Source organism: Micromys minutus (genome assembly GCF_963924665.1).
Source record: "Micromys minutus genome assembly, chromosome: 19".
Taxonomy (NCBI): domain Eukaryota; kingdom Metazoa; phylum Chordata; class Mammalia; order Rodentia; family Muridae; genus Micromys; species Micromys minutus.
This window is the reverse complement of record NC_137954.1, coordinates 40,865,556-40,893,534: the sequence shown is the minus strand read 5'-3', so window position 1 is coordinate 40,893,534 and position 27,979 is coordinate 40,865,556. Positions and strand designations below refer to the sequence as shown.

The following is a 27,979-nucleotide window of genomic DNA, read 5'->3' as shown; positions in this document are numbered from 1 at the left end:
GCTCACATGTCCACCGTAGGTCTCCAGCCTTTAATTCATACAAGGACTCAAAGAACACACATTACCCACTGGCACGGAGTGACAGGGAGCCTCATGAAGAAAGGACACAGTAGCTTGGCCACTCTCCCGGCTGCCTTGCACAGCATGGGTGCTGCTGTCCTGACACATAGGACACTCATCCCAGAGCCCAGGTTTGGCTCCCGGTGCCCCTGCCTGAGTGTCACTAGCAGGGCTGTGGCTGAGTGAACGTGCTCAGGGCATGGGCCCAACAAACCCACAGACAAACTACAAAGAATACGCATCCTGGACCAGGAGACCCGACTACTGGGCAGGCCTTGGTGCTGTGCTGGCAGAAGCCTCTCTAACCCAGTGACAAAAAGAAAAAGAAAGAAAGAAAAAAAAAAAAGCAGTTAAGCAGCCTTTTTCCAGGCCTTCTGCATGTCAGGACCACTGTCTTCCTGGATATAGCAACTCAGCATCCCCAAGGCCCTGGAAGGAAAGATGGAGCCTCGACAGCCTTGGTAAGCCAGGTGCCCCCAGGTCTCAAGGCCACAGGAGGATACCAGGCTCTAAGTGGTACCCTGAGCTTCTCCAGTGCTGTCAAGGAAGACTGAGATACAGCGCTCAGTGGACAAGACACCGAGGGTCTGAATGTGCATGTCTGTAAAAGCCCTTGACTGTCAATGCCTCCTCAGCTCCTGCAGAGCTGCCTGGGTCAGGAAGGGGCCCAGGCATCCTCTTGACCTGTAGCGCCAGGTCCCACTGACCCTGAGCTGAAGTTTCACCAGCCACCCAGCGTCCCTGTGGCCAGGTGATCTTTCTAAGTGGGACAGGGGCTAGATGTGGCTGGCTATTCCCCTGAAGCGAAGAGCCTCACATGGACCCCCAAGGCCAGTCTTTGTAAGCCCATCTGAGGGGGATGGAACATACCCTCAAACAGGGTGGCAGAGTTGAGCCTAGTGTGACCATGCCAGCTGCCACCTCGCCTATGTCACACAAGAGGAACCCCACAGTGGGTCTTCTTCGCAAACCAGATTCACTGAGCTCCACAGTGGCACAGGGTCCTGGTCTGGTGTGTGGGGGGATCCTGGCTGCAGAGCTGCTTCTGAGTAGAGGGTATCATGCATAAACTTGAAGGCCCTGCCAGGGCCTGGTCAGTGACATACTGGCATCCCTTGCAGGCTTCCTGGGGAGCTGCAGGATGGGCCTCGATTTCTGACATCTGTGGCCCATGGGGTCTGGTAGGGAGTCCCCGGTGGGAAGAGGCAGGAGAGGAAGGCACAGGCTCACTTGAGGTCTCCGATGGGTTGTAGCTAACAGCCAGCCGCCCTTTTGGTTGGCCTCATGAGCTTCTGGGGTGGTGTAGGAGGGTAGGGGAGGAGTGTGCAGCCAGAGGTGCCCCTGAGGTCCCTGAAATACATGGCTTTTGGGGACACTGGCTCGCAGCTGACCTGATACAAAATTAAAAGCTAGGGTGACAGGCATGGCCAGACCCAGGAAGGCCAGGACCCCATGCACCCTGCCCCAGCACTCAGAGTTACTGTCTCCTTATCCTGCCCTAGACCTCGAAGGCCAAGGGAATTAAATATGGTCTGTTGCATGTTTTGGCCATGACAGTCCTTTGGGCTAGGGGGCAGTTACCGCCACCTGGGCCTGGCTGCAGCAAGGACCAAGGTGAAGGGGAAGAGCAGAACGAAGCTGTGGGGCTCTGGGCAGGGGGCGGCTGAGGTCTTCTGTCCCTCCTGTTCTGACAGGCCGGGGAGGGCATGGGTCAAGGTGGTGTGGGAGCTGGAGCTCTTCTTGCTGGCCTTCCGGCCACAGGTGTCATCTGGGCATCCACCACCGCTGCCAGAGCCACTGCCGTCATCACCTGGGGAAGAGAGGAGGCTCCTGCAGGCTCTTCCTACCTGGGCACCCGAGTGCTAGGTGACACTGGGAGGCTGAGGCCTGCTGAGCCTGAAGACACGGTCCCTAGGGTCTGCCTCCTGCTGTTCCCACCTGTCATGGTAGCCAGATGAACATCCTGGCTGGGCTTCAACTGTGCTACAAGGACACAGGGCTCTGACAGCATACACAAGGGCAAAGGGCTGAGGGCCCCTGGTGGAGGAGTCTGCAGAGGCCTTGTACCTTTCCACTTCTGAGCAGGGCAGATCCCTCCCTAGCCCACCCTAGCCCTGGCGGGCCTCACTGGCATCCTGGAAGTCCACGTCATTGCCACCGTAGGCACCACGTAAACGGTTGGTCATTATCTTGAGCTGCATGATCTGCTGCCGGATGGTCATATCAGGCTTGGTGATGTCCACTTCCACCTCAGGGTTGTTGATCTGGTTGGCCAGTCCATCACCCATCACCTCCGGTAGGTACCTAGAACAGGGTAGCCAGAGCCACAATCCATTACATTAGCTTTCACAAAGGAATCTAAGCTGAGAGCCACTGAACCTCTAAGGCATTGGTAACCCAGGCAGGCTCCATGGTAGGTGGTGTGTGCTCACTCTTGGGAGCTGGTGAGTGTGATCCTTGAGGCCAGTTTCCCATGCTCTGGGCATTCGTGAGGATGTATGTGGCCAGTGGTGGGTACCTACCGGCCCTTGGATATCCCATTCCAGCAGCGGTCATCACTGGCAGGACTCATGGCCATCTTCTCACTGCACAGTGTCCCTGGGAGGCTGATCCAGAAGTCCTGAATGTCCCGGAGCTGGGCCTTGGCCTCAGAGACCTGTTAGATGGCAAAGCAGTGAGAAGCCTGGGGACAGACTGCCTGTGCCGTCCCCATGTAGATACGCCATGGCCACCGAGCTTGTTAAACTTACCAGCTTTTCCAGAGTACCTGTGGAGGGCTTCTCCTGCAGTGCCAGTTTGCCACGGCGACGCTTCTCCTCAGGCCCAGAGCCATGGGGATTGACCTTGGGGTTTCCGCAGCCCTGGATGACCTAGGGAGATACCGAAGGGGGTCTGGAGGGGCAGCAGGGTTTCTCAGGCCATATCAGGGACAGATCCTCCAATGCTCACAGTGGTAGTACCCCCCTCCCGCCCTCACACACCTTAGCTGTGAGTGTGTCCTTGTTGTCCTGGAGGGCGTTGATGGCCTCCGCCAGCCACATGTGCACACTGCCAATGACATTCTCCGCACCCGACGGGCCCCAGAACTTGTCAGTGATGAGCACCATGGAGTCTGGCAGAGGTGTTAACACATATGCACATACATCACGTATGCACATTAATGACACACAGTTTCAATAGCACCAGCCAGAGGTACAGGTCAGCAGAGGATCACATGAGCTCACATTCTAACTGAACCAACTTATACTCATGTGTAACTCAGAACATTCATCAGTCGCAGACACCCACACACAGAGCACAGGTTCCCATGGACACACATGACATCTGGCAATCTTGCCTAGCTTATGTCCATATATGTCCATGTTAGCTCATGCAGGCGCCGAACAGGTATTGATAGCTGCTGGCCCACCAAGTGCCCACATATGTATGCATGTAGATGTGCCTCACAACAGTCCCTGAACAGATGAACTGTGTCTGCGTGTGCATGCCTTCATACACCACAGATGTAATAGCATGCACATACTGGCTCATAGTCCCAACACATCTGTCAGATCATCATACTAACCAGCTCATGCTATGTACATACCAATGCTGACACGTATGTAGGCTTACTTGCCCCATATTAACAGACTACACAGTGATTCATATGTGTTGGTATATGTGTATGTCAACTTACCCCATGCCAGTACATGTGCATGTAAGTACATCTGTGATAGGCAGGAAGACTGTGCACACTACACAGATGGGCACATTGTGTGCAGCATGCATACATGACATACTGCATACATATACATGTATGGGTTTGCCACATTATCACCTATGTGTTGGTGTATATGCACGTTGAAGCAGTTTTTCCATCATATGCTTTGGGACAATAAAATCTGTCCCTTGACTCCAAAGCTCCACTATATCAGGTCCCCAAACCTTCATTTGGCCCACACCAGGGACTACTGCATCCCAGGACCTCTGTATGGTGCTCCCAAGGACAGGCCAGACAGCCTGGGGACGGGGCTCACCCAGGAGGTTCCTCCACTCGGCATCCAGGTCGGCCTGGTTGGCAAGGCAGCCTTTGAGCACATTTCGGCAATAGTCAGGGCAGGGTCGGGCACCAGGGACTCCCCGGCAATGAGCACAGTAGACCAACTTCATGACAGCCCGAGAGCATTCTGGGGCCAGAGGTACCTGGAGAACAAAGGCAGCTGAGTCTCCCTCTAGTCCTTGTGCACCTTAGTTACCAGCTGGCCCTGAGGGATCCCAATGTGGGCTCTCGGAAGCAAGCAGAAGATCTAGGCTCTACTCTAAGCCGTTGGGGGGGGGGTCTTTGTTTAGCCCCGCCCATCTCACGCACACGTTCCAGTGTCACAGCCCAAGGACAAAATACATCCTTTTCTGGTTTCCTGTTTCCTGAGCACAGCAGACCACTGGTCCCGGCCCTCTCCCTCCTGCTTACGTGGACAGGCTTTACGTGGACCCACATCTGAGGACGCACTGGACAACTGATAACAGGGCTCAGAGAGCATGGCTGAGTGTGGGGGGGATACCACGTACCCAGGGCACAGAGTGAGGGACTCCCAGGGGTCTACTCAGAGCCCAGGGCAGGTTTTGTACCTGGGCCACCTTCCGGACCACGTCACTGGCCACACCCAGGCCCTGCACGAAGGACCGTGCTGCCACAAAAGCACGGGTGGCCCGTAGGCGCAGCTCTCGAGGGGCGTCCCCAAACGGCCGCAGAGCCTCTGCCTGCTTGCCCAGGCAGTCCAGATAGTCATCGGGGAGCAGCAGCTGGGGGTGCAGCTGCTTGAAGAGGCGCTCCAGCAGCCGTGCCCAGAACTCGGCCAGTGTCTCCTCAAGGTGCAGGTTGGCCCCACGGTAGTAGAGGCGCAGCTCAGCATACAGGTCCCGGAAGGCCCGAGTGTTCTGCGTATACAGGTCCCCAAAGGCCCCAGGGAAAGCATCCTGCAGCGTGCGCTCCGAGTCATTCAGCAGGCGCTGGAAGTGGTCTGTGCACAGAGGAGAGACAATGACGCCTTGAGGGGGCTCTGCTTCTCTGCCAACCTACTCACGGACCTGACAGAATATCCCCTGCTTTTCAGAACCTGCTTATGTAGTCTATAAAAGCTGGATACCATACTGCAGAGGGTTCCTCAGGCTCTTAGAGACCTGTCTCTCCTCACCAGAGGTGTAGAAGTCTCCTCTCTAGGGTTTACTTAGGCCCCTAGCTCCAGAGGTCATTTTTAAGTTGGGCCTTAGGAATCAACAGATGCTGAGATTCACTAACTCTGGGAGGGACTGGAGTGGGGGTCGTGAGAGAAGAACCAGAATAAGCCTTGCCTAACTGACAACTGCCCTGTCTATCTTCCACCCCAATGCTCTCAGTCCCAAGAAGCCCTCCTCCTCTCGCTCTCCAGCAAACCCGCCCGGCGCAAAACAGCACCCCAGATGATACTTTTTGGTGGTGGTGGAAATGTGTGAATATGGGCAGCAGATTCTGAGGTTCAGGGAAGTGTCACTGTACTCCACATCTCTGGGATGGAGCCCTGATTGTGGCATCCTCTTTGGAAATGAGATCAAGGTCTGTGGCTGCTCAGCTCCTCCCTCCCACACTGACTTAACAAAGGAAGGCTTATCAACAAGTGTCAGAGTCTGCAAACGCTTAGGGTTCTCTGATCTGCTAGGATTTCTAAACCCTTGAAACTATGGCCCAGCCGTGGCTAGGCAGGATGGATAAGCTTTCCCTCTTTGGCTTTGTGGTTTATATTTTCCCAGCTCCACCCCGCTGCAGGGACTACATCTCTGTCTGGCCCTGCATCCTTTCTGCAGTCAGCAAACCTTTCTGCTTATGGAGGGGACTTTCTAGGGGACTCTTATGACCCTAGGGCCCCATGCAGTCCCTGTGAAACATCCCATTACTGTTCGGGCTGCTGTTCTCTGCCCATATACAGTGAGGCCACATGAGAGGTTCATAAATAAGGATGCTAAAAGTAGCTAACCAGGTCTCTTGAAGCACACCGGAGTCTTTGCCCCTGGCCAAGGAGCAGTCACCTCAGGGCAGGCCCTGCACTCTCAGCCTTCAGCCTGAGCTTCCTGACTAGAGGATGGGATAGTGGACCTATGTATGACGGGGACCCCAGAAATGCAGGTCCTAAGAGGAACTCTGAGTGGGACACAGAGCTGTTCTCTGAGGGACAGGCCCATTCTCCCCGGGGCCCTGACAACTTGGGTTCATTGTTCAAGTGTGGCAGGAAGAAGAAAACCCTTTTCTGGTACTAACCATCCAAATCCTAGCCTCTAAGTCCTACCCAACACTTACAAGCCCCCACCATCCAGCCCCACTCACCATCGATGCCATGCAGCTGAGTGGCCAGTGTAGCCTGCAGGGCACGGCTGCTGTCATGGAGCGCGGTCTCCAGCTCCATTCGGCTGTGGTTGGCCAGGTTCTCCTCCATCTCACTGGTACAGCAGGTGTAGCCCTGGGGACAGATCCGCAGGTGCTCACCTGTGGGAATGCAAAGGGTGGCATGAGGCGGGGGGGAGTGGCCCAGGATATGCTGCCCAAGACAGGGCTTAGCTCAGGTTAGGAGCCTTTTGCAAAGGCAGAGATAGGGACACTGTAGGGCAAAGCTGGGTTCCAGTGTCTCTGACCTCCTAGGGCTTCTGATAAGATTCAGGGATGGGATACCACAGGTCTTTGTGAGTTATCAGAGGGCTTAGCCTCAGAATAGGAGTACTGTTTGGCATAGCCCAGTATCTCAGAAATATAAAGAGAGTCACAACAGGGCTCCCCAAAAGCCAGCTTGAACATTACATAGAGAGGGAGAGGCTGCCCGACTTAGGTTGGAAACCTGGCAGAGGCTTTCAAGCCTGGTGGTGTCTCTGCCCAGGGGAGAAAGAATAAATCCAGCATCTTCTTAGCTCAGCCCAGTCCCGGAGGCCACCTGGCTCCACACCTGGTTCCACACCTGGCTGACAGCAGAGTTGTGTACCCCACGAAAGTTCTGCAGGGCCTGTGGCAGCATTTTGCTAGGGTCCTGGTTACCACTCTGGGATGAAGAAAAGCGTGCTCTGGGCAGGCTCTGGGTCCCAGTGGTCACTCAATCCTGGCCAAGGCTCCCACAACCTGGACACATTCCCAGTCCCCACAGTGTTCTGGCTGAAACTCCCTCCCCCACCATCTATCCTGGGCTGGTGGGCTTGGTGATACTGTAGCAGTGCCATTATAGAAAATATCAATTGCCACTTGCAGACAAGGGTTGCTTCAGGCCTACAATCAGCCTCAAAGTGTCTACCATGGATCCCTTAAGCACACACTAGGGAGCTTCATAATCAGGGGAGTCTCCTCGAATCAGAAACCTCAATGGGACGCTAAGGCTCCAGCAACACTTTTTACAGGAAATCTTTTTTTTACAGGTTTGGAGATAAGTTTCTGTATCCATTGGGGGTGAGTTGTTCAAGACTCACTGGTCTGTCCCTGACCCTAGTCTGTTCCATTTCCTTCTTACAGGGTCACATTGCTGTCTCTTAGCCTGAAGTGAAGAGGATCAGACAGAGGCAGAGGTAGGGGACCACTCTCAGGTGGAAGGTCTGGAAAGAGGGAGGGGTCAGCAAGGGTTCTAGAAGCTTCCCTCATACAGAAATGCTGACTTTGATGTTCTGGGGAGCCAGTGAGATGCAGAATTTCTGGAGCCCACAGTGGGTGGCAGGGCTGGCCCCTGGGACCAAAGGACTCAAGGATGTGATGTTGCAGGCTGCCATCAGGGGCGAAGGACTCTGAGCCAGTGGGGGGTGAACAGCATGTCAAGAAGTATGTGGGGGCAGGAATCTATCTGAAGCCTCAGGATGAGACCATTAGTGTTAGGGGGGTCTAGGCCCAGTTTCTATGAATCCTTACCTACCTGAAGCCAGCTGGGAATAGACCCCTGAATAAGGAGAGATCCTAAAGTTCAAGTCACCCTTAAGGGCCTGTCACATGAAATGATCACATCCTTGTCTTTAGCACTGAGTAAGCACAGCGGTTATGTGTGCTGGATAGTGTGTGTGTGTGTGTGTGTGTGTGTGTGTGTGTGTGTACAGAATGCAGAGTGGAACTGTGTGTGGCCTCTGTGACTATGACCTGACATGGAAGATATATATCACCAGATGCCAAGGGTCCTGAAGATGGGAACTGTGGGGAGGTGTTAGAGACCACCCCTTCACTAGGTAGTACAACCTTCAGGTCTGATTTCCCAGGTCTCAGGTTGAGGGCTTGGTTGGCCTCCTGGTTACTGTGGTGCAGGAGCTGTGCTTCATCCCAGAACCCATGTGGGGGCTTTCTGCCTCACAGGCTGAGTCCCACCTGGTCTCAGGGTCCCCCCAAAGACCCACAGAGCAGGGCAGAGGCTGACAGTATATTTTGATTCAAGGGTGCTTGGGGGAGTCAAGTGAAAAGGGAGTCAGGGATGGGAGGCACATGCCCAGTGCCCCTCCCCTTCCCACCGCTCCCCTACCTGGTACCCTCTGCTTCTTCCTGCCCTGGGTACCTGCCTTTCACAGGGGCTGTGGGTCCTGAGAACCAACTTGTTATCAAGCATCCAACCCCCAGCAAGGGCTGGGGTGGGGGGTGGGGCCCCGCCCCCTGATCTGCATCCACTAGAATCCATTCCTCCAACATGGTGCAGAGCCCAACAGGGTTTCCCATTTGCTAGGCTCCAGGCCATGGCCTGCTGGGCTGAGGTAATACAGCCCACATCTCTCTCTGAGTGGTGGGATTTAAGGGGTCACCCATCCCTGACTCCAGCAGTGAGCTGAGAACAAGCTCTGGGGATGGAGGCTGCAGGTTTCAGTATGGGGACATCCTGGGCTCAGCTGTGACAGGGGCACTGGGGCAAAGGCATGTGTGCAGGTCAAAGAGTTTGGGTGGAGAAATTAAGGATTAGGCTGCACAACACAGTGTGGGCAGGATAGAGGTGGGCACAGCCTAGTTGGCCCCTCCCACTCTTCCTACTCTCCTGACAGCCTTCTCCATCTCGGTGGTCCTGGTTGCCACTCCTCACCAGAACGAACAAAGCTGAAACAGTAAGAAGTTAAACAAGGACACACACTCAGAAACAGAAACTCGCCTCACTCCATGGCAGCTTCTGGATGAGTGGGACCCATGAGACTCTTGGCTACCTACTATGAACACATCCTATCCAATGGCCTCCCCAGAAGCCCCCTGGCTGTGCCTGGCCACCTCACCCAGCCAGCCCGGCGACCTGCGCTGTTCCAGTTGCCCCAGCACCGCCCCCGTCCCTCCCTCCCTCCTCGGACAAACACGGGAGTGAAGACACGGAGCCAGAGCCCGGGCACCGGCCTGAGGGCCCCGGGCAGGCTGGGCCAGGCTGCCCAGAAGCCCATGCAGGACAGAGCTGCTTGCTGAGGGTCAAAGATAGGAGGCTTCTTAGCTATCTGCTGAGTCCCAGAGCAGCTGAGACTTGAACGGCGGGTGCTGTCAGGAACAGCAGAGGCAGGCTCTGCAAAGCTCTATACTTCCAGGAAAGCACTGGAGTACATCACAATCACAGAAATCTTCTTTCAGTTCAGTCCCTGGGGCAATGTCATTTTCTACCCTAGAGGGATGAGTCCACCAGCAGCTTCCTAGTTCCCAGCCCTGGAGGTGGGTGGGAGCGAAGCCGCAGTATTGTTTCCACTGACCCCGCCCATCTCCATCAGAGTTGGTTTCATTTTTCCAGATCTTTCCCTCCTTGATTTTTGGGGCACTGCCTTCCTTCCCCTGGCGCCCTTAGTTTTTTTATTTGGGGAAGGAAGTTGTTTGTTCATGGCAGGTTTCCCCCACCTTAGTCCCTTTTCTAAGCCTTGCCCCCTCCCAACCCCAAAGTCTCCCAATTTCCATGGTCCCTGCTTCTTGTGACACCCAGCATGGCACGCTACTGCAGCAAACCCATGGGCAGCAACTGTTCATTTGCCTCTTCCCAGATCTCGCTGCCTGCAGCCCCCCACCTCCCACCCCTGCTATTCTCCAGAGCAGACAGCAGCCTGTGGCTTCCTACCTTTCAGGGTCGCGCCCTCCTGCCACCTGCTGACAGCAACAGCTCCCGCTCCTCCCTCATAGAGGTGGCATCCCTCTTGGTCATCATCACCCCAGGGCTTTAGCAGAGTCCAGCATCCTGATGCTACCCACAGACACCTCTGACCTGACATCCCCTGCCACCCCAGGGACCCAATGCCTTGAAGCCCTCCACCCTTCTCAAGATACTGCAGAATCACATCAGCCCCTCCAGCCCATCCCTCCAGAAGGCTTCCTGTGCTCACAGCAGGATGCAGAATGGAAAGCCTGCTTCCCTCAAGGCTCCTAAAACACTCCAGCCAGCATGGCTTGGGGAGTGTAGGAACGAGGATAGCTCTCAGCATCAGTTAAGGGAAAGGCACAGGACCCCCTCCCCTCCCCAGCTCCTAGAACTGATCTTTCAGGGCAGGAGAAGCAAGCCAGCTCTCTGTGCTCCTGGGTTTTCCAGCCCCGGAGGCTGAGGGTCTCCAGCATGTGACAGATTGGAGCAAATGGCCCAACTTTCTGAGGGACTACTCACTGCCCAGGCTCCAGGAGGTTTTCACTACTGCTTGCTTCTGTTCCCCAACAAATCTGTCTAGCCCCAAAGGAAGGAAGACATTTCAACTCTATCTCTGAAATTTGAAAAGCATCAGGCACAATTGTCCCCCCTCATTCCCAATACTTTCCACCCTCCTGGATGCCTTAATGATCCCCAAGACCCTGCCTCCATTTCACCCAAATGACAACATCACCAAGAGGAACCTCCATCTCGAACTGGGACCCCCTAACTGGGGGGGCATCAGCTGCTGGCACTTCTATGGACTCGGTGGGAGGGGTCATCTCCGGGCAGGCAAGGGCTCCTGCCAGCTGCCTCTCCAGCATCAGGCCAGACCCTGGGCGAACAAAGCCTGGGTGACACCTGCATCTCCCACCGCTGCCTCCTCCGCAACAGGGATGGTTCTGTGTAGCTGGAGCCGGTAAGATAAGCCGGAGCTGCAGATGCAGGCGCTTGCTCTGGCGCCGCAGTGAGGAGGGGGCACTGGTGCAGTGGGCGCGGCTGGTGCGCGGAGTGCCGAGCGTGCTGCGGCAAGCCAGCAGAGGGGGGCACTTGGAGGGGGGCTGCGGCAAGCAGGAGATGGAAGGAGGGGAGAGAGGGCAATGTGATTGGCGGGGAAGGGGCTTGCCGCAGTGGGCGCGGCAGAAAAGGAGGGAGAGGCGGCGGGGGCGGGGTGAGGCGGCGGGGGCGGGGTGGTGGTGGAAGGGGGGATGGGTTTAGTAGAGGAAGGGGGACTTGCTGCAGGCAGGGGGCTGCGGCAGCCTGTGGGGGTACAGGGGAGGGATGGTGCAGGACAACTTCAGTGAGATGGAGATGAAGGTGGGAGCTGAGAGACATGAGCGGACATCAGGGATGCTGATCAAGCTCTTGATGGGAAGGAGATGAGCCAGAGATAGGCTGTGGTGGGGGTACAACTCGGAGAGAATGGGGGTGAAGATGAGAGGTGAAAGCATGGAGGAGTAGGGATGCAGACAGGAATGGTGATGGAGATGGCGCCTAGCCGACTTAGCCTGGTGCCAGCTTAGAGGGCACCCTCCAGACCTTACAACCCCCTTCCCCACGGCTGCTCCAGTGGTGTCCCCAGCTGTGGATGCACTCTGATAGCAAGCGCAATTCCAGTGCCAATGAAGTGGCCAGGCAAATGCAGAGCAGCAGAACTCAGCAGGAAAGGCCAAGATGAGACTAGGGGGCGCTGGTGTAGTAGATTCCACAACCCAGGGCAGCAGGATAGTGGCAGCCTCACTGGCGCCTAGGCTGAAGAAGGCGGATCCCTAGGACGCACCTCCTCCCGCAGCCTTCACTGGTGCGTCAGCACCGCCCCCGTCTCCCTGGAAACAGTAGGCGGCTGCAGATCCCCTCCACCCCCATCCCCTTGGGCCCCTGGTGCTGTCCCGCATTTCTGAAGACTTGTGGATCAGGCCTCTGCCTCTTGTGCCAGCTCCAGCCCAGAGGTGGGGGTGGAGTGCAGTGGGTGCTCTGGCTCATTGGCCTCAGCCGGGCACATAGTCATTCGGAACTGGGGCTAGCTAGAGAGGACCATGGATGGTCAGACTTCTCTCCTAGAGAAGAGACAGTTAACTGCATAGAGGGGGTCCCTCTCTGGAAGAACACCAGCTCTCCACTGATGTCTGGGCACTCAAAGGTCACTACAGTCTTCCAGTCCTTCCTTCATATTACCCACTGCCCTGAGGACCCATACCCACAAGCCTCAGTTTCCAGTTGCCTGATAAGCTTCTCAGCCATACCAGCCAACCTAGAGTTCTCCATCTGTGCTCCTGGACCTCCTGGGACAAGGGCAGCTCCCCCACTCTGTTGATCATCATCCCCTTGTCAGCCTTTGATTCCAGTTGGGGAAAGCCACCTACTCACATCTCCTCCATGAAATGGATAGATCCTTTCAGCCTTCCTAGTCAGTCACACCACCAGGGACACAGGCATCTACTGGGGAAGCAGCCTTTGGGTCCAGAAGACTCCCAAATGGATGCCCTCCAAACTGCCTACTCCCTGGTCAGGCCACCTCAGCAGTAAATGCCAGGTATGAGGTACCTGAATATGGTAAAAGGTCCCACTGGGGCTAAATCTTTTGCTCCAGTGTCTGTGGCTTCTTGGTGCACATTAGAGAAGAAGAGGACCCTGTGTTTTATGTCTACCAAGACCACAGCCTTCTGAATCAGCTGCAGGGCAGAGGCCACGCACAGCTTGTGTTATGTCACCAACTCAGTGAACTTCGGCCCTGCTCTCTTGTTCACACCCATGTGGGGCAGGGTGGCGGTTTAAGCGGGATGTACGTAAAAGGGAGGGTTCGAGCCAACTGTCCTGGGGCTCTACACGTGTTTTCTCATCTGGCTGACACACCAGTCCACTTTGGGCCCTGTCTGGGCTACAGGGCAACTAGAAGACCTGGTATGTCTATATGGAATGAAGAGACACAGCGCAGACACCAGCTCAGCCCTGTAAATACCAAACCCGGAGAGGTGGTAAAGAGATGCCTTAACCCAGCCAGGATGGCGCCCAAGGCGAAAAGCATCAGGCCACCGGCTACCTGACCTGGGCACATCCCCCACCTCTCTACAAGGCTCGCTCACCTCCCCTTCACCAGGAAGCCCCACGTCCTTTCTTTCAGCTCTGTCCTGCAGCCATGCTAGTGCTCACGTTAAATTCGTCAACATACAATAGCTAGGGTCACCTTTGTCCAGTGTGGACATTTCTGGAACAAGGCCTCTGCTATAACCAACTCAGACCTTCTTCCTCCAAGCAGGTCCAAGACACAGATCCGCTAGCAACATGTGGTATAAGGAAAACCTGGGAGAGGAGTTCCCATCCACAGAGGCTCACTGTCACACAATGAGAATCAGGGTTAGAATCACTTCATCTATACAATCTGTCTATCACTGGCCTTGGTGGCATACAGACAGTCAAATTGACATGTCCAAGGTCACTGGCTGGGAATGGCCATGCGAGCAGTGCTGGCCTCCCTAGATTCCCATCCCAGGGGAATTTCTGGGTGTAAGGCAAAGACTACAGCAGGAGTCAACATGCTCTGCTGAGAGGCAGTAAGTAGTCTGGACAGCTTCCCTAGGCTGGGCTGTCCTGACAGCATCTCTTTTTGCCCAGCAAGGGCATGCATGTGGCTTCTAGCTGTGGTCCCACCCTGCCCTGCAAGCACAATTATAGGAGGGTAGCAGGAAACTTGGATGCCAGTTATATTTGATTTTTCCATGCATTTATTTGTATGTGTGTATCAAAGAGCCGAAAGGTTCAGATATTTGAATAAACAAACGATAACTACAAAATATAATATTCTACAAAGGGAATTCTGACATGCTGTAAAATGGCTATCATGCTCAATGAAAGAAGCCAAGTTGAGGTCCCTAAGATTGTCAGAATCACAAGAGACAGAGTGAAACTGTGTATGTCAGAAGCTGATGAGAGGATGGAGGGTGTGTGTGTGTGTGTGTGTGTGTGTATGTGCGTGTTAGTTTTGACTTTCAAGTTGACCCCCAATCTAGAATCATCTGGGGAGAGAGGCCTAGTGAGGAATTGTCTAGATCATGTTCTCCTGTGGGCATGTCTGTGGGATCCAGTCCACTGTAGGCGGCACTATCTCCTAGGCTCAACTCTGACCTGTGGAAGAGTGAAGAAAGCTAGCTGACAGACAGGTGCATTTGCCTCTCTCTGCTTTTTACTATGAATGTGATGTGTCTAGATGTCTCAAGTGCCTGCTTCTGATTTCCCTGTAGTGATGAACTATATCCTGGAAATGTACAAATCTGACCCTTCCCTAAGTTGCTTTTAGTCAGGGTATTTTTACAACAGCAGCAAAATAAAACTAGAACAAGGATTAGTGTTTAATGGGGGCAGAAGTTCAGTTGGAGACAACACACTATGCTGAGAAGCCAGTTACTGTCTACCCATGGGGGTGGCCTGCCTTTTCATGGCTGTGCCTTGCAATTCTTTGTGGGGGTGTACTGCCTAATTTTATGTCAACTACACACAAGCTAGAGTTATCAGAGAGGAGGGAACCTCAATTGAGAAAATGATTCCCATAAGATCCAGCTGTAAAGCATTTTCTTAGTGATTGATGGGGGAGGGCACATTGTGGATGGAGCCTCTCTTGGATTACTGGTCCTGGGTTCTATAAAAAGGCAGTCTGAGCAAGCCATGAGGGAGCAAACCGGTAAGCAGCACCCCATGGTGTCTGCATCAGCTCCTGCCTCCAGGTTACTGTCTTATTTGAGTTCCTGTCCTGACTTCTTTCAATGATGAAAAGCAATACAGAAATATAGGCAGAATAAACTCTTTCTTCCCCAACTTGCTTTTTAGTCATGGTGTTTCCTTGAAGCAATAAAAACCCTAATTAAGACATGGGATATAATCTAACTGAAGTCACTGTCACAGGTGGGCATCCACGCACAAGCACACAATTCAGTGGGGGTGACTTAGGTTCCCAGTAGTGACGTGGCTCACCCACATCAGACCCTGGGCCAGTGCTGAGCTCCTTCTCTCAGTCCCGGCTTGGCTGGTGTATGAGACCTCTGGAGCTCTCATGCAGCCCAGTAGTTGTTGTAGGGACACATGAGCCCTCACCTGTAAAACCAGGGCTCATAGGGCTTGTTGGAGTCAGCAATGGTCCTGTCTGGTCCTGGCCAAGCTTTCTGAAAATGAGACCTCAGGCTTCTGGCAAATGCCTGCAAGGCCCTGCTGAGAGGCCATCCATCCTGTTACTGGTGACAGTCTCACAACCCAGCCCAGAAAGGCCCTTCCCAACCCCACCAAGCACTCCTGGAGCTCCCCCCAGCAGAGTCTTGTCATTTGCACAGTCCCTACTCCCCAAAGGTCACACTCACCCTCTGTACTCTAGGAGCAGGTGGCATCTTGGGACCACTCTCTGCTTCCTCAGTTTGCTTCTCAAGGATGCTCACACAGCTGTCTTCTGAGGTGTCTTGGCCCCACCTTATTTACACCCAGACTCAGGCTCTTGCCAGTGATTGCTGGCAGGCAGAGGGACATAGGGATCCAGTGACACTGCTCTGTAGGGTATGGCCTAGGGCAGGCATCCTGGATCCCTGGAGGTAGACGGTTGAAGGAAGGAGCCATGCTTCCCCAAGGGAGCATCGGGACTGTGTCAAGGCCTAAGATCCAATACGGAGAAGACCTCACTGCTTAGCTGCTACCTGCCCAGGTCTGGTAAGAAACTGGTCCTGTGACACGCTCCTGTTCCCTCCTGCCTTTCCCGAGAACCTGTGGTGTCCCCTCCCCTCCCCCATTTGCTTCCTTTCGAATAGTCAGCTCCTGCTTTTCAACAGTGGCCCCGAGAGTGAGTGTGAGCCCGCAGCCAAACAGCCCTGTGTCTATTGCTGACATATCGGGGGTCACTGTCCTCCTTGCAATTCATGACTTTCCATGATAGAACCAGTGAGCAGTAGCTGAGTGGCCAACATGACTTCAGAAAGGAGCACTGTGGAACACTGGCTAGGGCCTCCCTGCCCTGTGGCTTCTCAGCCTCCCTGGATACTGGCCTTTTCTAAGTGAGGTTCTGCCACTCACAGCCTGCCTGGGGGAAAAACAGCACCACAGAGGAATGGACCTCCCCGTTCCCCAGGAGCTCCTCTGAAGGGGCACAGAACACATACAGAGGCACAGCAGCCAGGTCACAGTCACACAGCCAAGTGAGGGCAGAGCTGGCTCTTGAACTGGGTGGATTAGCTAGGCCTACCAGATCAGGCTTGGATTCTGTGAGGGTGTTTCTCAGTGCTAGGCTCACTGCTAGCTAGTGGCCACTGAGCACGTCACCCTCCTGAGGTAGTTCTCAGCCAAGGGTGTGACTTTCTCCAACAGCCCAGCCCAACATTCCTTCTGAGCCCAGTGTTACTGCACAGAGCACAAAGAGCCCAAGAGCACCCAACCACATGCCTTCCAGTTACCAGTGTGGATGGCTTCAATGCCACCACACTGACCCCAGTCTGCCAACTCTGCCAAACAGAAGCTCTAGAGGCCTGGGATACAACTTAGCTACACCCCGATACCCAGAATGGACTCTATTTTCCAGGGTAGCTCAGGGATCCCTACTCCAAGGAGGAGATACAGGCTAAGGCATCCAACACTGGATTCACAGAGCTGCCTTCCAGCCCTACCCTGTTCTGGAGATAGGCCACTGCATTTGCAGCCATTGGTGTAACCATCACCCCTGTGCTAGTTAATATATTAATTTGACAGGGTTTAGAATCATCTAGAACTTCTAGATGGGCCTGTGAGGAAGTTTCTAGATTGGGTTGAAGTGGGAAGACTCATCTGACATGTGTAGTAGTATCTCTTGGGGTTCAGTTTCAGACTAAATATAAAAAGGAATAAAGGGGCTGGAGATGTGGTTCAATAGTAGAACACTTGCCTAGCATATACAGGCTGTAGGTTTGATCCTGTCCTGGCTAGTATTATGCCAACTTGACACAAGATAAGTCATTTAGGAAAAAAGGGAACCTGGGTTGAGAAAATGTTTCCATAAGAATGGCCTACAGTCAAGGCCTCTAGTTCATTTTAAAAATTAGTGCTGGATGTAGGAAAGTCTAGTCCTTTGTGGGTGGTGTCACCTATGAGTTATCAGAAAGCAGCTATCAGAAAGCCTTGGCAAGCAAGCACTAAGCAGCACTCCTTTACGGCTTCTGCATCAGTTCCTGCCTCCAAGTTCCTGCCCAGTTTGAGTTCCTGTCCTGACTTCTCTTTGCAAGAGTGTGACCTGATGGCTGTAAGCAAAAACAAACTCTTTCTCAAGTTGCTTTGCAATAAGACAGATCCTCAGTGTTGCCAGAAGACAAACCAAGAAAGCAAGCTGAACATGAGCATTTACTATCCCTTGACTGTGGATACAATGTAACCAGCTGCTTCAAGCTCCTCCCACTGCATCTTCCTAATCCAGATGGACCCAACCCTTGAACTGTAAACATATTTACAAAATAACTTCCTTCAATTGCCTTGTCAGTTTCCTTTGCAGCAGCAACAATGTAGCTATTATACCTATCCTTCTGACCCCACCCAGCCCCAACCCTGTGAGTAGACCCTTCTCACACCTCCTGGGTTTCCAGCCTTATCCCCACCTTCCACTCTGTTGAAGGCCAGCTCTCCTAGATTCTTCTAGTTCTTTCTACATGACTTCTTGCTGGCTCTCTCAATAACAGGCTAGCCTTTGCTACTTTATGTTCTTGGCTTTGGCTATAAATCCTGGTGAGTTTTGTAGGTAACAGGCTGGTTCCTGAGGTCAATGATATGCTCTAAGGACCCAGCCTAAGGTAAGGGTCCCACAAGATAAATAACACAGAAGGCTGGGACCATCATACTGTGACTGGACAGGCAGGCTAGAGCTTCTTAAGCCACCTTGATGATATGTCGGGAGAAAGCCAGGACTGCACTGCAGGACAGTAGTCTGGGAGCTCTGGACTTGTCCTGCGCAGCCTGGGGTTGGGTTACTTCGGCAGGTGCGAGGCTCTAATGCCCTTATTTCTCAGCATGTTCCTTCCCTCATGGTCCTGGAGACAAAACCAGGGCCTTGCACGTGCTAAGCCAAAGCTCCCCCACCGAGCCACACTTGTAACCCTCCCTGTATTATTATTATTATTATTGTTGTGTGTGTATGTGTATCTGAGAATGTGTACGTGTGGGTACTGTGCTCATGTGGAGGTCAGGGCAACACTGCAGTCAGTTCTCACCTTCCACTTTTACCTGGGTTCTGGGCATCAAACAGGTTTTCAGGCTTGTGCAGCACTTTTATCTGTTGGGCCATCACAGTGGTCTCCCCACACCCCCATAACCTTAAGTGATCTGAGCAACATTTGGTTGTGGGTCAAGCAAGGCCATACTTAGAGGGAAACTGGCGCCTGTCTACTTTCAAGGACCCCATCAGCTGCACAGCCTGGACAGCGCTCTGTCTGTGGCTATGCGTCAGCACCAAGAACAGCACTGAGCACACAGTAGGTGCTTGAACAGCGTCCCTGTAAACCTGCCATATATCATCACTGTTCAGACTGGGGATCACACTCATTTCTTAGCCCTGCTCTGCCAGGCTTGCCACTCAGCTGGACTGGGACTCCCTTCCGAGCCCCAGTGCCATCTGGTGGAGGCTGTCAATTCTTCAGGACTGGGTTTAGTTTTGAAGCTTGAAATGAGAGGGATGCGAAGACCACTTGGGCTTTCTCTTTGACCCGAGGAGCCAGCCTCTGTTTCCCACAAAACTCAACGAGCATTTGTCAGAATATTGTGGAACATGGTGATGTGCCCTTCCCCAGGAACAGACCACGTTGTGAGACCTGGTAGCTGGCTTACTGTTCACTGGAGTTTCAAAATTATGGTAAGCGTGCCACGTTCCAGGCTATCTGCCACAAAAGCAAAGGTACATGAAAAATACTGGTGGTCTCTACACTGTTCAAGTCCCAGGTCTTACTGTCCCCAGCCTGGCTGGGAGTCAGTCAGTCGCCTTACCCATATCCCTGAACTCTGAGTCCCACTGTAAGGACCCCTGGCTTTGTACCACCGTTTAACGACCATTTGTAAGCCTTCTGGATCCAACTCCACTTCCTCTCCCCACCCATGTCCCCCTGACGTCGGTAGGCCTACAGCTCCCACTTAGGTGCCGCTGGTGTTTGAAGATCCTAAGAACTCCCAGGGAAGAAAGCTAAACACGGCACCCACTGATTGCTAGGAACAGTGCATTGCTAAAGGTTCACATGATAAATCCTGATTAGGAGTATCACACCACTCATGGAGGGGTGCCCAGGGTATCTGGCCTACGGCCACCAGCCCAGAGCCCTAATGTGAACACATGCTGGATAAGATGTACCAACCAGGATGGCAAAATATACAGAGTTTTCTGGGTACTGTTACAAGGGGTGGGGGGAATAGAAGTTAGAAATGGCGAATTACAAGAGATTTAGGTAACTTACTAAGAATGACAGTGAATTAGTAAGAGCCTCGTCCTTATAGATAACTGTGTGGTCCAGTGTGTCCCAAGCTCCATGACAACCGTAGATGTGTAAACGTCTGAGCCAACCCCAGCAGCAGGTGGCATCAGCTTTCTCCCCAGAGACTGACAGATGGTCACAGGTGGGTGGGATGTATTCCCTGTAGCCCCCAGAACCTCTGGTGAGCACTTGTGGCCACGATGCTTTACGACACACTCAGACATCACCACAGTTCACCTTCAGATTGGATTCCGAGGACCACAGGTAGCTAAAGACAATGAAGATGCCCCAGACACAACAGGAAGAATGGCCACGCACAGATCACAGTCTGGGATATGCATGGCAGCTATCTTTAATGGTTGGGAATACTTCTGAGGTGTTTTTGAGGCTACAGTAAGCCAGAATGGCTTATGGGGAGGTGGGCTACCTGCTCAAGGCTTCATCTGCATCGACCTGTCCCACACCATCTTCACTAGAGCTCAGTGGGTTTAGAACCACTGTAGTATGGGGACTCCTGGGTTTGGGAGGGTCTGGAAGCCCTGACTCAATTTCTCACGAGATCTTAAACATGTCGAGTCAGGGACTAAAGGAAAAAGGCCTTCCAGCCTGGCCAGTTTGGCTCAGACATCTGTGACCAATGAAGGGCCAGCTCTGACCTTAAGAGATCTACCTGGGTGTGGCAAGCTCACACCTCTGTCCCCTCAGCCAGCTAGCCAAGATGATGTGTCCTCATATGGCCCTTTAGGACAAACTCTCCTGACCCAATCTTTCCAGTGCTGGCCGCTGATGCCTTAGTCCTTTGCCCCTTCTTACACCTGGGAGTTTGTGGCTTGAGAATTAGATCTCCACCCTGTGGTCTCGCCCTTGCAGCTTGGACACTATCTCAGTACCTATGAGACAGGCTTACTTAGGGCTCTGCTATGTCTAAATAAGGCAGAGTGAGTGCTCAGGTTAGTACCATCAATGGGACCACACAGGCACTTGCCAACTCTGGGCTGGGACACTGACTTACCCAGAATATAAACAGGAACTAATAGGGTAGCAGATCTCTAATGAGGCTCCATGCTGGCTCAACCTCTGGGACTCAGTTTCCCATGTACATGTTAAGCAGTGCTCTGTCTACCAGCAGCTTTGGAGCATTTATATCCTAGGCTCCTTGCAGGGCTTCCTTTCCGAGCCACCTAGACACAGGCCCTTGCATTGGCCAGAGGCCAACTGAGCTCGCGCCATCCACCTATAGTGCCCACACACAAAGACACACAGGCTGACCTCTGGCACTGGCCTACAGATTCCGTCCACAGAGGGCTTGCTCTCTGTTTTCCTCTGTCATGGCCCTGGCTTCCTGGTGTGGGGGAGATTGGGCAGATGGCCAGGGAGCAAGATTGACGGAGCCCCCAGGGGCTGCCCTGTCACCTGGCCAAGTCCTCAGAATCTAGGGAGCATTTTGTACAAGTGAGCAGCAGCCTGTTTGGCTGGCCCTTGCCCCGGGGGAGACGGCCTGCTTGGCATGCTTTGGGGCTTTCTACCAAAGCCAGTCTGTCCCCGCCCCTTGCTCTCTGCTTTTCTTGAAAATCTGTTCTAGGGTTGAGCCTCCCATCTGGCTTGACTCCTCTGTTCACAGGTGGTATGTCTGAGGTACACTGGTGCCACTGACTGCCAGCCAGGGGTCTTCAGGCTACGATCCTAGCTCTGACAGCACAGAGGTGGGCACTGGTTAGCAGTCACAGCTCTGGCTATTGAGGGAGCTTTGTCAGACCTGCAAATCAGCAAGAAAATCCTGGCCTGCCCAATTGACATGGAAGGAAGGTCTTTTGGGGAGGCAGGGGTCAACCACAGGGAGAAGGAGCAGATGAGGAGAGGTATGACCCTGAATGAAACAGAGAACCCGGGATTTCTGCAGCCAGATGGAAAATGCCGAACCAGTGCCGAGAACGAGATATAGGTATCATGGGTTCTTCCTTGCTGAGTTGAGTCCCCAAAACCTGTCCATGCGAGTATGACTCCTCCACCCAAACTCAAGAGTATAATTTTATTTGAATGTGAGATCTCTGCAGACAGTAACTATTAAGAGCATATAAGCAGGCCCTAATCCAAGACAACTGGAGTTTGTATAAGGAGTTTAGAGATAGATATATGGGAGAAGCTATGAAAAGAAAAAGGTGTGGGTTTATAAACCAGGGACACCAGCAAATCTCAAGATGCTAGGAGAGGCTGGGCTCATGTTCTCCCACTGCTGCACAAAGGGAAGACCCTGCCTTGCCTGGTCTCAGGCTCCTGGTACCCAACCATGAAGCAATGTCTGCAATTTCATCTCTCTGGTCACTGTGCTTTACTACTGTGGCTTCAGAAATGAAAGTGACCACATCTTCCAGGAGTGGTCCCCTGCTTGGCACACATGAAGAACTTGGGGGTGTTCACCACACGAATGGACCCAAGACCTTCTCAGGTGAGGGTCAAAGCAGGAGTGTATATGCCTGCCAGGGAATGCTGGGGGCAACAGTGGCAGAGGTGGCCCTGCGTGAGCCAGGAGGGAGGAGTTATATGTCAGGGCAATGAGAAGTCAGTGGGAAATAATGCTGAGGGCATAATCAGAGGAGGAGCTGAGGGCAGCTGGTTCCTAAGGATTCTTGTCACACAGTGGGGTGGCAGTGTGTTCCTCTCGCACTCAAGAGTTTCCCTGGCATGGGGTGCAGACAGACAACAACTAAGACATGCCCCCGGTTGCCCTGTGCTCTTACCCAGAACAGTGACCTCTTCATGGTGTGTGGGGGGGTGTGGAGCTGAGTCCAAGGGAGAGAGGACCATATCAACCCAGGAGAACATGTCTCAATACATTCGAGCAATACAGGTGTCTACACAGGCCTGCTCTTAACCACTACCAAGAATGGCTGCCAGGAAGGTATCAGCAAGGTGCCTGGGTTCCAGGTAGGGGGCAACGGCTTTAAGCCACTAAAGGACATGGGCAGCATCCAACACCACATGACTGCAGGTGTGTTCGCACACGGACTAAACCTACCTGCCTCTAAAGTGCATCCCTGATGCTTGGCATACCTGACAGTAAAATACCAGTACTTTGGGGGTGGGGTGGAGGGTAGGCCAGTCACTAGAGGCCTGTACTAATAGTCTAGGGTCTCTATCATTGGCAGAGCCCCTACCATACTCCTTTGCTAGCCCTGTGTACGGGGTATCTGTCTGTCTACTATTCTTTTGGGACTTGGCCCCATCTAGATCAGCTTGCCTCTCCCAGTTGACAATCTGGGGTTCTTTGGCCCATGGGAAGCAGTCAGGATACTCTGTGCACACTCTGGGTCACCCTGATACATGTCTCAAGTTGGGGAAGAATCATTCTGGTCTGTGTCATGTCAATTAAAAGACTTTCTAGACCCTAAGAAGAAGCCAAAAGCAGAGAATCGGAGAACAGAGAGTGACTGTGAGGCCCACAAGGCCTGCACTGCAAAACCCTACTTCAGGTCTCCAAGCTGAGGCAGCGTGAGGCTTCCAGAACACAAAGCCTTGAAAAGGAGGTCTGTTCTGGCTGCCAGCACAGGGTTTGGGATTACCCAGACAATGCCCCAAGAAAGGTGTGTGGCCTCTCTGGCCTCGATGTCCTCTTCCATCCAGTGGTTCACATGGTCCCTCTCATGAAGTGCTCTAGGGGGAGAAGCCCAGTGCACAAGGAAAGCTCCGGCTGTTGGACACTATCACCTGTGCTGTGTGCTGACTCTGCAGAAAGCCTCTGGAGCCCGAGAGAGGAAGTTTCCATGGAGAAGCAGGATGGCCTGTCCAGGATGGGAGCTGCAGTTCTCCAGCAAGGACCCAGGCCATTGCATCACGCAGACGGCCGTGCTGGAACACGGCTCCCTTGGGCACACAGAAGCCCGACCAACCGTTCGTTGTGCTGGGGATGATGAAAGTCAAGCTCCGAGCAGCACACTAGGACATGGGGACCACCCCCGGCTTCGGGCTGAGCCACACAGGGTGGATAGGGCATGCAGACTTTTTGGTCCAGGCTGGCAAATATGCCAGTGACTTCTGAGAGCCACAGACCTCAAGTGAGGGATAGAGTCTGTTGGGCTCTGCAGAAAAATCAGACAACTAAGAGGTGGGAAGGATGTGCAGGCTCAAGGACCTCAGATTCCAAACTACTGTACGGAAGGCCAGAGTCCTGTTGGGGGCTTAGTGAATAGTTAGTGTGGGGTTTTGGTATGAGGTACCTGCTTAGCTGGCGGGCAGGCAGGAACACTGTGACTTTGGGGCACAGAGGCGTGACAGTTCTAAGTTCTTCTGATGCCCAGTCCCCACTCTGTCTAGGCTGGAGACCTTAAGGAGGGCTGTGTGCTCTGCTAAGGCCACCTCCACCTTCCACCTCCGTGCTGTGGTACAGCTGCCGAGAAACACATGTCCACCTGCAGTTGTTTACCAAGAACCTACTTGGGGCCAGTGGCCTGCATGTGCTTTGTGTTGACAACAGAGACCGGGGTGGGGGGAGTCTCTGACCCTAGAGTCCAAAGGGACAAACACCCCGGTGCAGAACTAACCATAGGGGGTACACTGAGTAACATTTGTGGCCCAGAACGGTGCAGCCAGCTAAGAGAGACTTGCTTAACCATGGCTGTGATTCAGCAGTGGGCTCCTAGCAATCTCACCCAGACCTTGCTCCCCAGCAGGGCCCTGGTATAGAAGGAGGGCACCACTGTAGTGGCTGCCTCCCTTGGCTAGTTCTCTTTGGAATGGGAGAGTTGTCATCACAACTGCCAGGAAAGACCATGCAGAAAACCAAGCAGTGCATTACGTGAGGAGCCAGCCTCTTGCATATAAGTACTGTTTGATAAACGGGAAGTCTCCTGCTATTTCTGGTCCCTAAGACACAGGGGCAGGAAAGGACATCTATTTGCCCATGGGTCACTCCTCCTCTCTCCCAAATACCCAGTGACTCTAGTAGACCCGAAGGAGGAACCTATCTCCTGGGATATTCCCATATATATTTTTTATAAGTGGGAGCTCTTTAGAACTCTGGACGGGAGATAACTAGAAAGGGATCACATAGGAGTTAGAGCTCCAGAGAGAACAATGCCATTACCAGCCACCAGAGGGCGCCTGGTCCTCAGAGTCCAGGTCTGGTGGTACAGAACCAGACAGGACCCTGAGCTTGGCTGCCCTTTGGGCTACTGTTATCCTAGGAGGTCACCCTGCTTCTCAGTCCATATGCTAATACTCTCTTCAGTGCCTGAGGTTTGGAGGTATTCGCCCAAGGGGTTCCAGAAAAGCGTGGAGTCAGTTCTGAGGTGCACCAAGAGGGATGATGGGAAAACATAGGCCCCAGCCTTACATGTCAATAAATAGGGTGTCCCTGGATAAACATTGGGGCCCCAACCAGTATGACTGCTGTAATTCTGCAGGGTGCCCACACAACCCAGCTGGATGTATACTTTGGTATTTTGCTTGTCTTGAGTTCCGAATCCCCCACATTCCCCAACCACGGGGCAGTAAGAACCAGGCTCTCTGGAAGGACCACACCTCTGCCTCTTTATTTTGCCCTCTCAGTGCCCTTGTCACTGCCTACACTGCCAGTCCCTGCCCACACACAGGCACAGTAGCTGTGGGTGGGTGCAAGCTCAAGAAGGTCCCCAAGAAGGCATTAAGATGGGTAGGCATAGCCATGCCAAGGGAAGACGTAGGCTGGAAGGCCTCAGGCTGGTATGTGTGAGGAGCTGGAGTCTGGCAGGGATAAGAGACACACAAAGGTGTCAGGGTATACGTTCCTATTTATGTGTTTGGAGGAGAGTATAAAGTGAGGAGGGCACCAACCAAACTCTACCTGCCCCTCCTGCTGCCAGGCACCAGGAGGCCAGTGCCCAGAGAATGGCATGAGGTGGTTTTGACAGTGGCAGGGCTGTCTGTAGGGAGAGGCATAGAAAGGCTGGGACTGGGGGCATTTGAGAGGGAGATAGTCAAGAGACTCTGGCCAAGTAAGGTGTCCATGGGTTCTGTCTCTCCCAGGAACAGGGGCTCCACGACCTGGTCACCTACCACCATTCCCAGGCAAGTTGCAGCCACAGGCCACCCCTCTGGGTAATAAATACTCTTCTCTTATTCAGAGTATCTATGGCACCAGTTGAGTTTGGCCTCTAGCGTGGAAGCCACCGCAGTTTCAGAAGAACCTCACAGCAGGAGTTCCCGGCTCACCAAGTCCCTAGTGTTGCACTTTTCCAGGAAAGCTCCCCACACATTTAAGAGCAAAGCCTGGGGCTTGGGAGGTCCTTCGGACATTGCATAGGCGCTCCAAGCTCATAAAGATTCGGTTCCCAGAGCTCCTGAGGCAGCAGGGAAGGGAAGGGAGGGGAAGGGCTGCTCTCAGCAGCTGCAGGGCCGAGGCCGCCGCCAGGAGGGCCGCTCTTCTTACAAAGAGATGACAAGGCCCCTGGGCGGGATCCAAGACGCCGACCACCTGCAGCTGGGCTCGCAGCTCCAGGCGGCCCGAGCGCCCCATCAGACCACGAGTGTGCTAGGATAGGGGCGCTGGCGGGCACAAGTTCCTAGGCAGTAATCCCCTCGAGCCCTGGGGTCCCCTGAAGTGCACAGCAGGCTCACATTTCTTTAGAACCCAGGCTTGAGTTATAGAATCTCTCCATAAATCCCACCTAGGCTGCTTCTGCTGTGGACCCGCGTAAATTCCTAAGCAGAACCCTTGACGCCTCTGGGAGAGGTCCGCATAGAGAAGTTCCTAGCCTACTGCAACCGGGATATGCGCTCCAACAGACCGCCCCAGAGCTCCCGCTTGCTTCGCCGCAAGGGCGGCAGGCACGCTGTCCCGGAGCTGGGATTGTTGCTCCACTAGCACAGTGGGCCAAGTCGGAGACCAAAGACGCCCAGCTCCAACCCTAACCCAAAGGGAGCGCCGAGTGCTACGGGGAAGGGACTCCAGAGCATAGTGACTGGGAACTGGGAAGCAACAGAGCGGATCGGAGCTCGGAGGCGAGGGCTGTGGGGTATAGACCAGTTGAGGAGCAGGAGGCCACTCCAAGTCTAGGCGGCGGGTTCTGGCGCCGGGGGCTAGCTGCGGCGCGGGTAGGGGCCCAGAGCAGACCTCCCGAGTGCTAGTGTCCGGTGGCCCCGGACGCAGCACCCTTACTCACCCGAGATCTCTGCCTGGGGCACGTCGCTCAGGCTAAAGCCCTTAGCCCCGTAGATCTGGCGGACTTCGCTGCAGCTCCGGCTCTTGCTGGCGGGGTCCCCGCGGGCGCAGGCGACTAGCGCGGCGGCGGCGCACAGAAGCCACCAGCCTCGAGCCCGGAGCTCCATGGCGGGGCCCGCGGCTCCCCGGCCGCCCTTGTGTGCCTCCCTCGGTCCCGGCCCGCCCGCTTAGCCCAGACTGCCCGAAGGGCAGAGCCAAGGTCCCAGCGCGCGCCGCTCGTGGTCCAGAGGCGGCGGCAGCCGAGGAGGCGGAGACAACAAAAGCCGGCTGCGGCTGCGGCGCGGGGCGCGGGGCGATAGGCGCGAGGCGCGAGGTCCGGCCGCTCAGTCGGGCCGCCCAGAGCGCGGCGAGCGAACGCACAGTCCCGGCTCAGCGCCTCCCCCGCCGCCCGCCCGGCCCCACGGCGGCCGGGGAGAGGGGCTGGGAGGGGCGGGGAGCGCGGGCGGGAAGAGGGGAGCGCCCGGGCGGGGCGGGGCGGGCCGAGGCGGGGCACGATCGGGGCGCACCGGGCGCCCCTTCGCTCTCTGGAGGGAGAGGCGTGCAGACTCTTCCAGCTCCAGCAATGTGCTCCGTCGCCTGGGTGAGGCGTGGGGTCGGGTGAGGGGGGAACCGGGAGTGCAAAGGCCGAGTCCGGGGTCCCCTAAGGCGCCCCCCAGCCCAGCACCCAGGGCGGCGGCACCACCTGTGGGGGCGGGGGCAGGGCAGGGGGGAGCAGCTGAGGCAGGGCTTCCCTCGCCGGACGTGACATCACGTCGTCCGCCGGCCAATCAGGAGCTTCCCCGCCCCCAGCCGAATTCGGCATCCTTTTTGCTCCTTTTCGTCCTTCACCTTACCCTCTTGCTCTCAGCGCTTCTACCACTCAGTCCTGGTCCGGTCACTTCCCCACTCACCTGTACCCCTCACAACAGCTCCTACCTCCTATCGCCCTTTGTAGCTGTTCCTGCGTGACTCCAGTTCTCGTGTGACGTGTTTTGGAGAAGTGTGAGGGGGCTGAAGGCGGGAAACTGGCCAAAAAACCAGCCTTCATCAGCTCAGATGACTTCAGTTGTTGCAGATTGCCAGCAGCTGTTACGATCCCCTCTTCATGACTCCTTAGATGCTCGAGCAGTGGGGCAGAGGCAGGTTTGTGGGTTTGGGTGCTGAGTGGTAGGCGACCTCTGGCAAAAGGAGTAGGGTGAGGAGGAGAGTATGCTGGG

The 27,979-nt window shown here is 54.4% G+C and overlaps 1 protein-coding gene across 1 annotated transcript; it reads right to left on the bottom strand.

Annotated features, from left to right (window-relative positions):
• Positions 1–16: 16 nt before the first annotated feature.
• GPC1 (glypican 1) lies at positions 17–27,422 on the bottom strand. Its single transcript, XM_080933029.1, has 9 exons — positions 26,725–27,422; positions 6,398–6,556; positions 4,669–5,060; positions 4,077–4,242; positions 3,042–3,172; positions 2,811–2,930; positions 2,583–2,716; positions 2,189–2,364; positions 17–1,870 (listed from the first exon to the last, which is right to left on the bottom strand). The coding sequence occupies exons 1-9, from the start codon at positions 26,888–26,890 to the stop codon at positions 1,638–1,640; spliced, it is 1,677 nt and encodes a 558-aa protein (XP_080789155.1). The 5' UTR covers positions 26,891–27,422; the 3' UTR covers positions 17–1,637.
• Between the last annotated feature and the right edge of the window lie 557 nt (positions 27,423–27,979).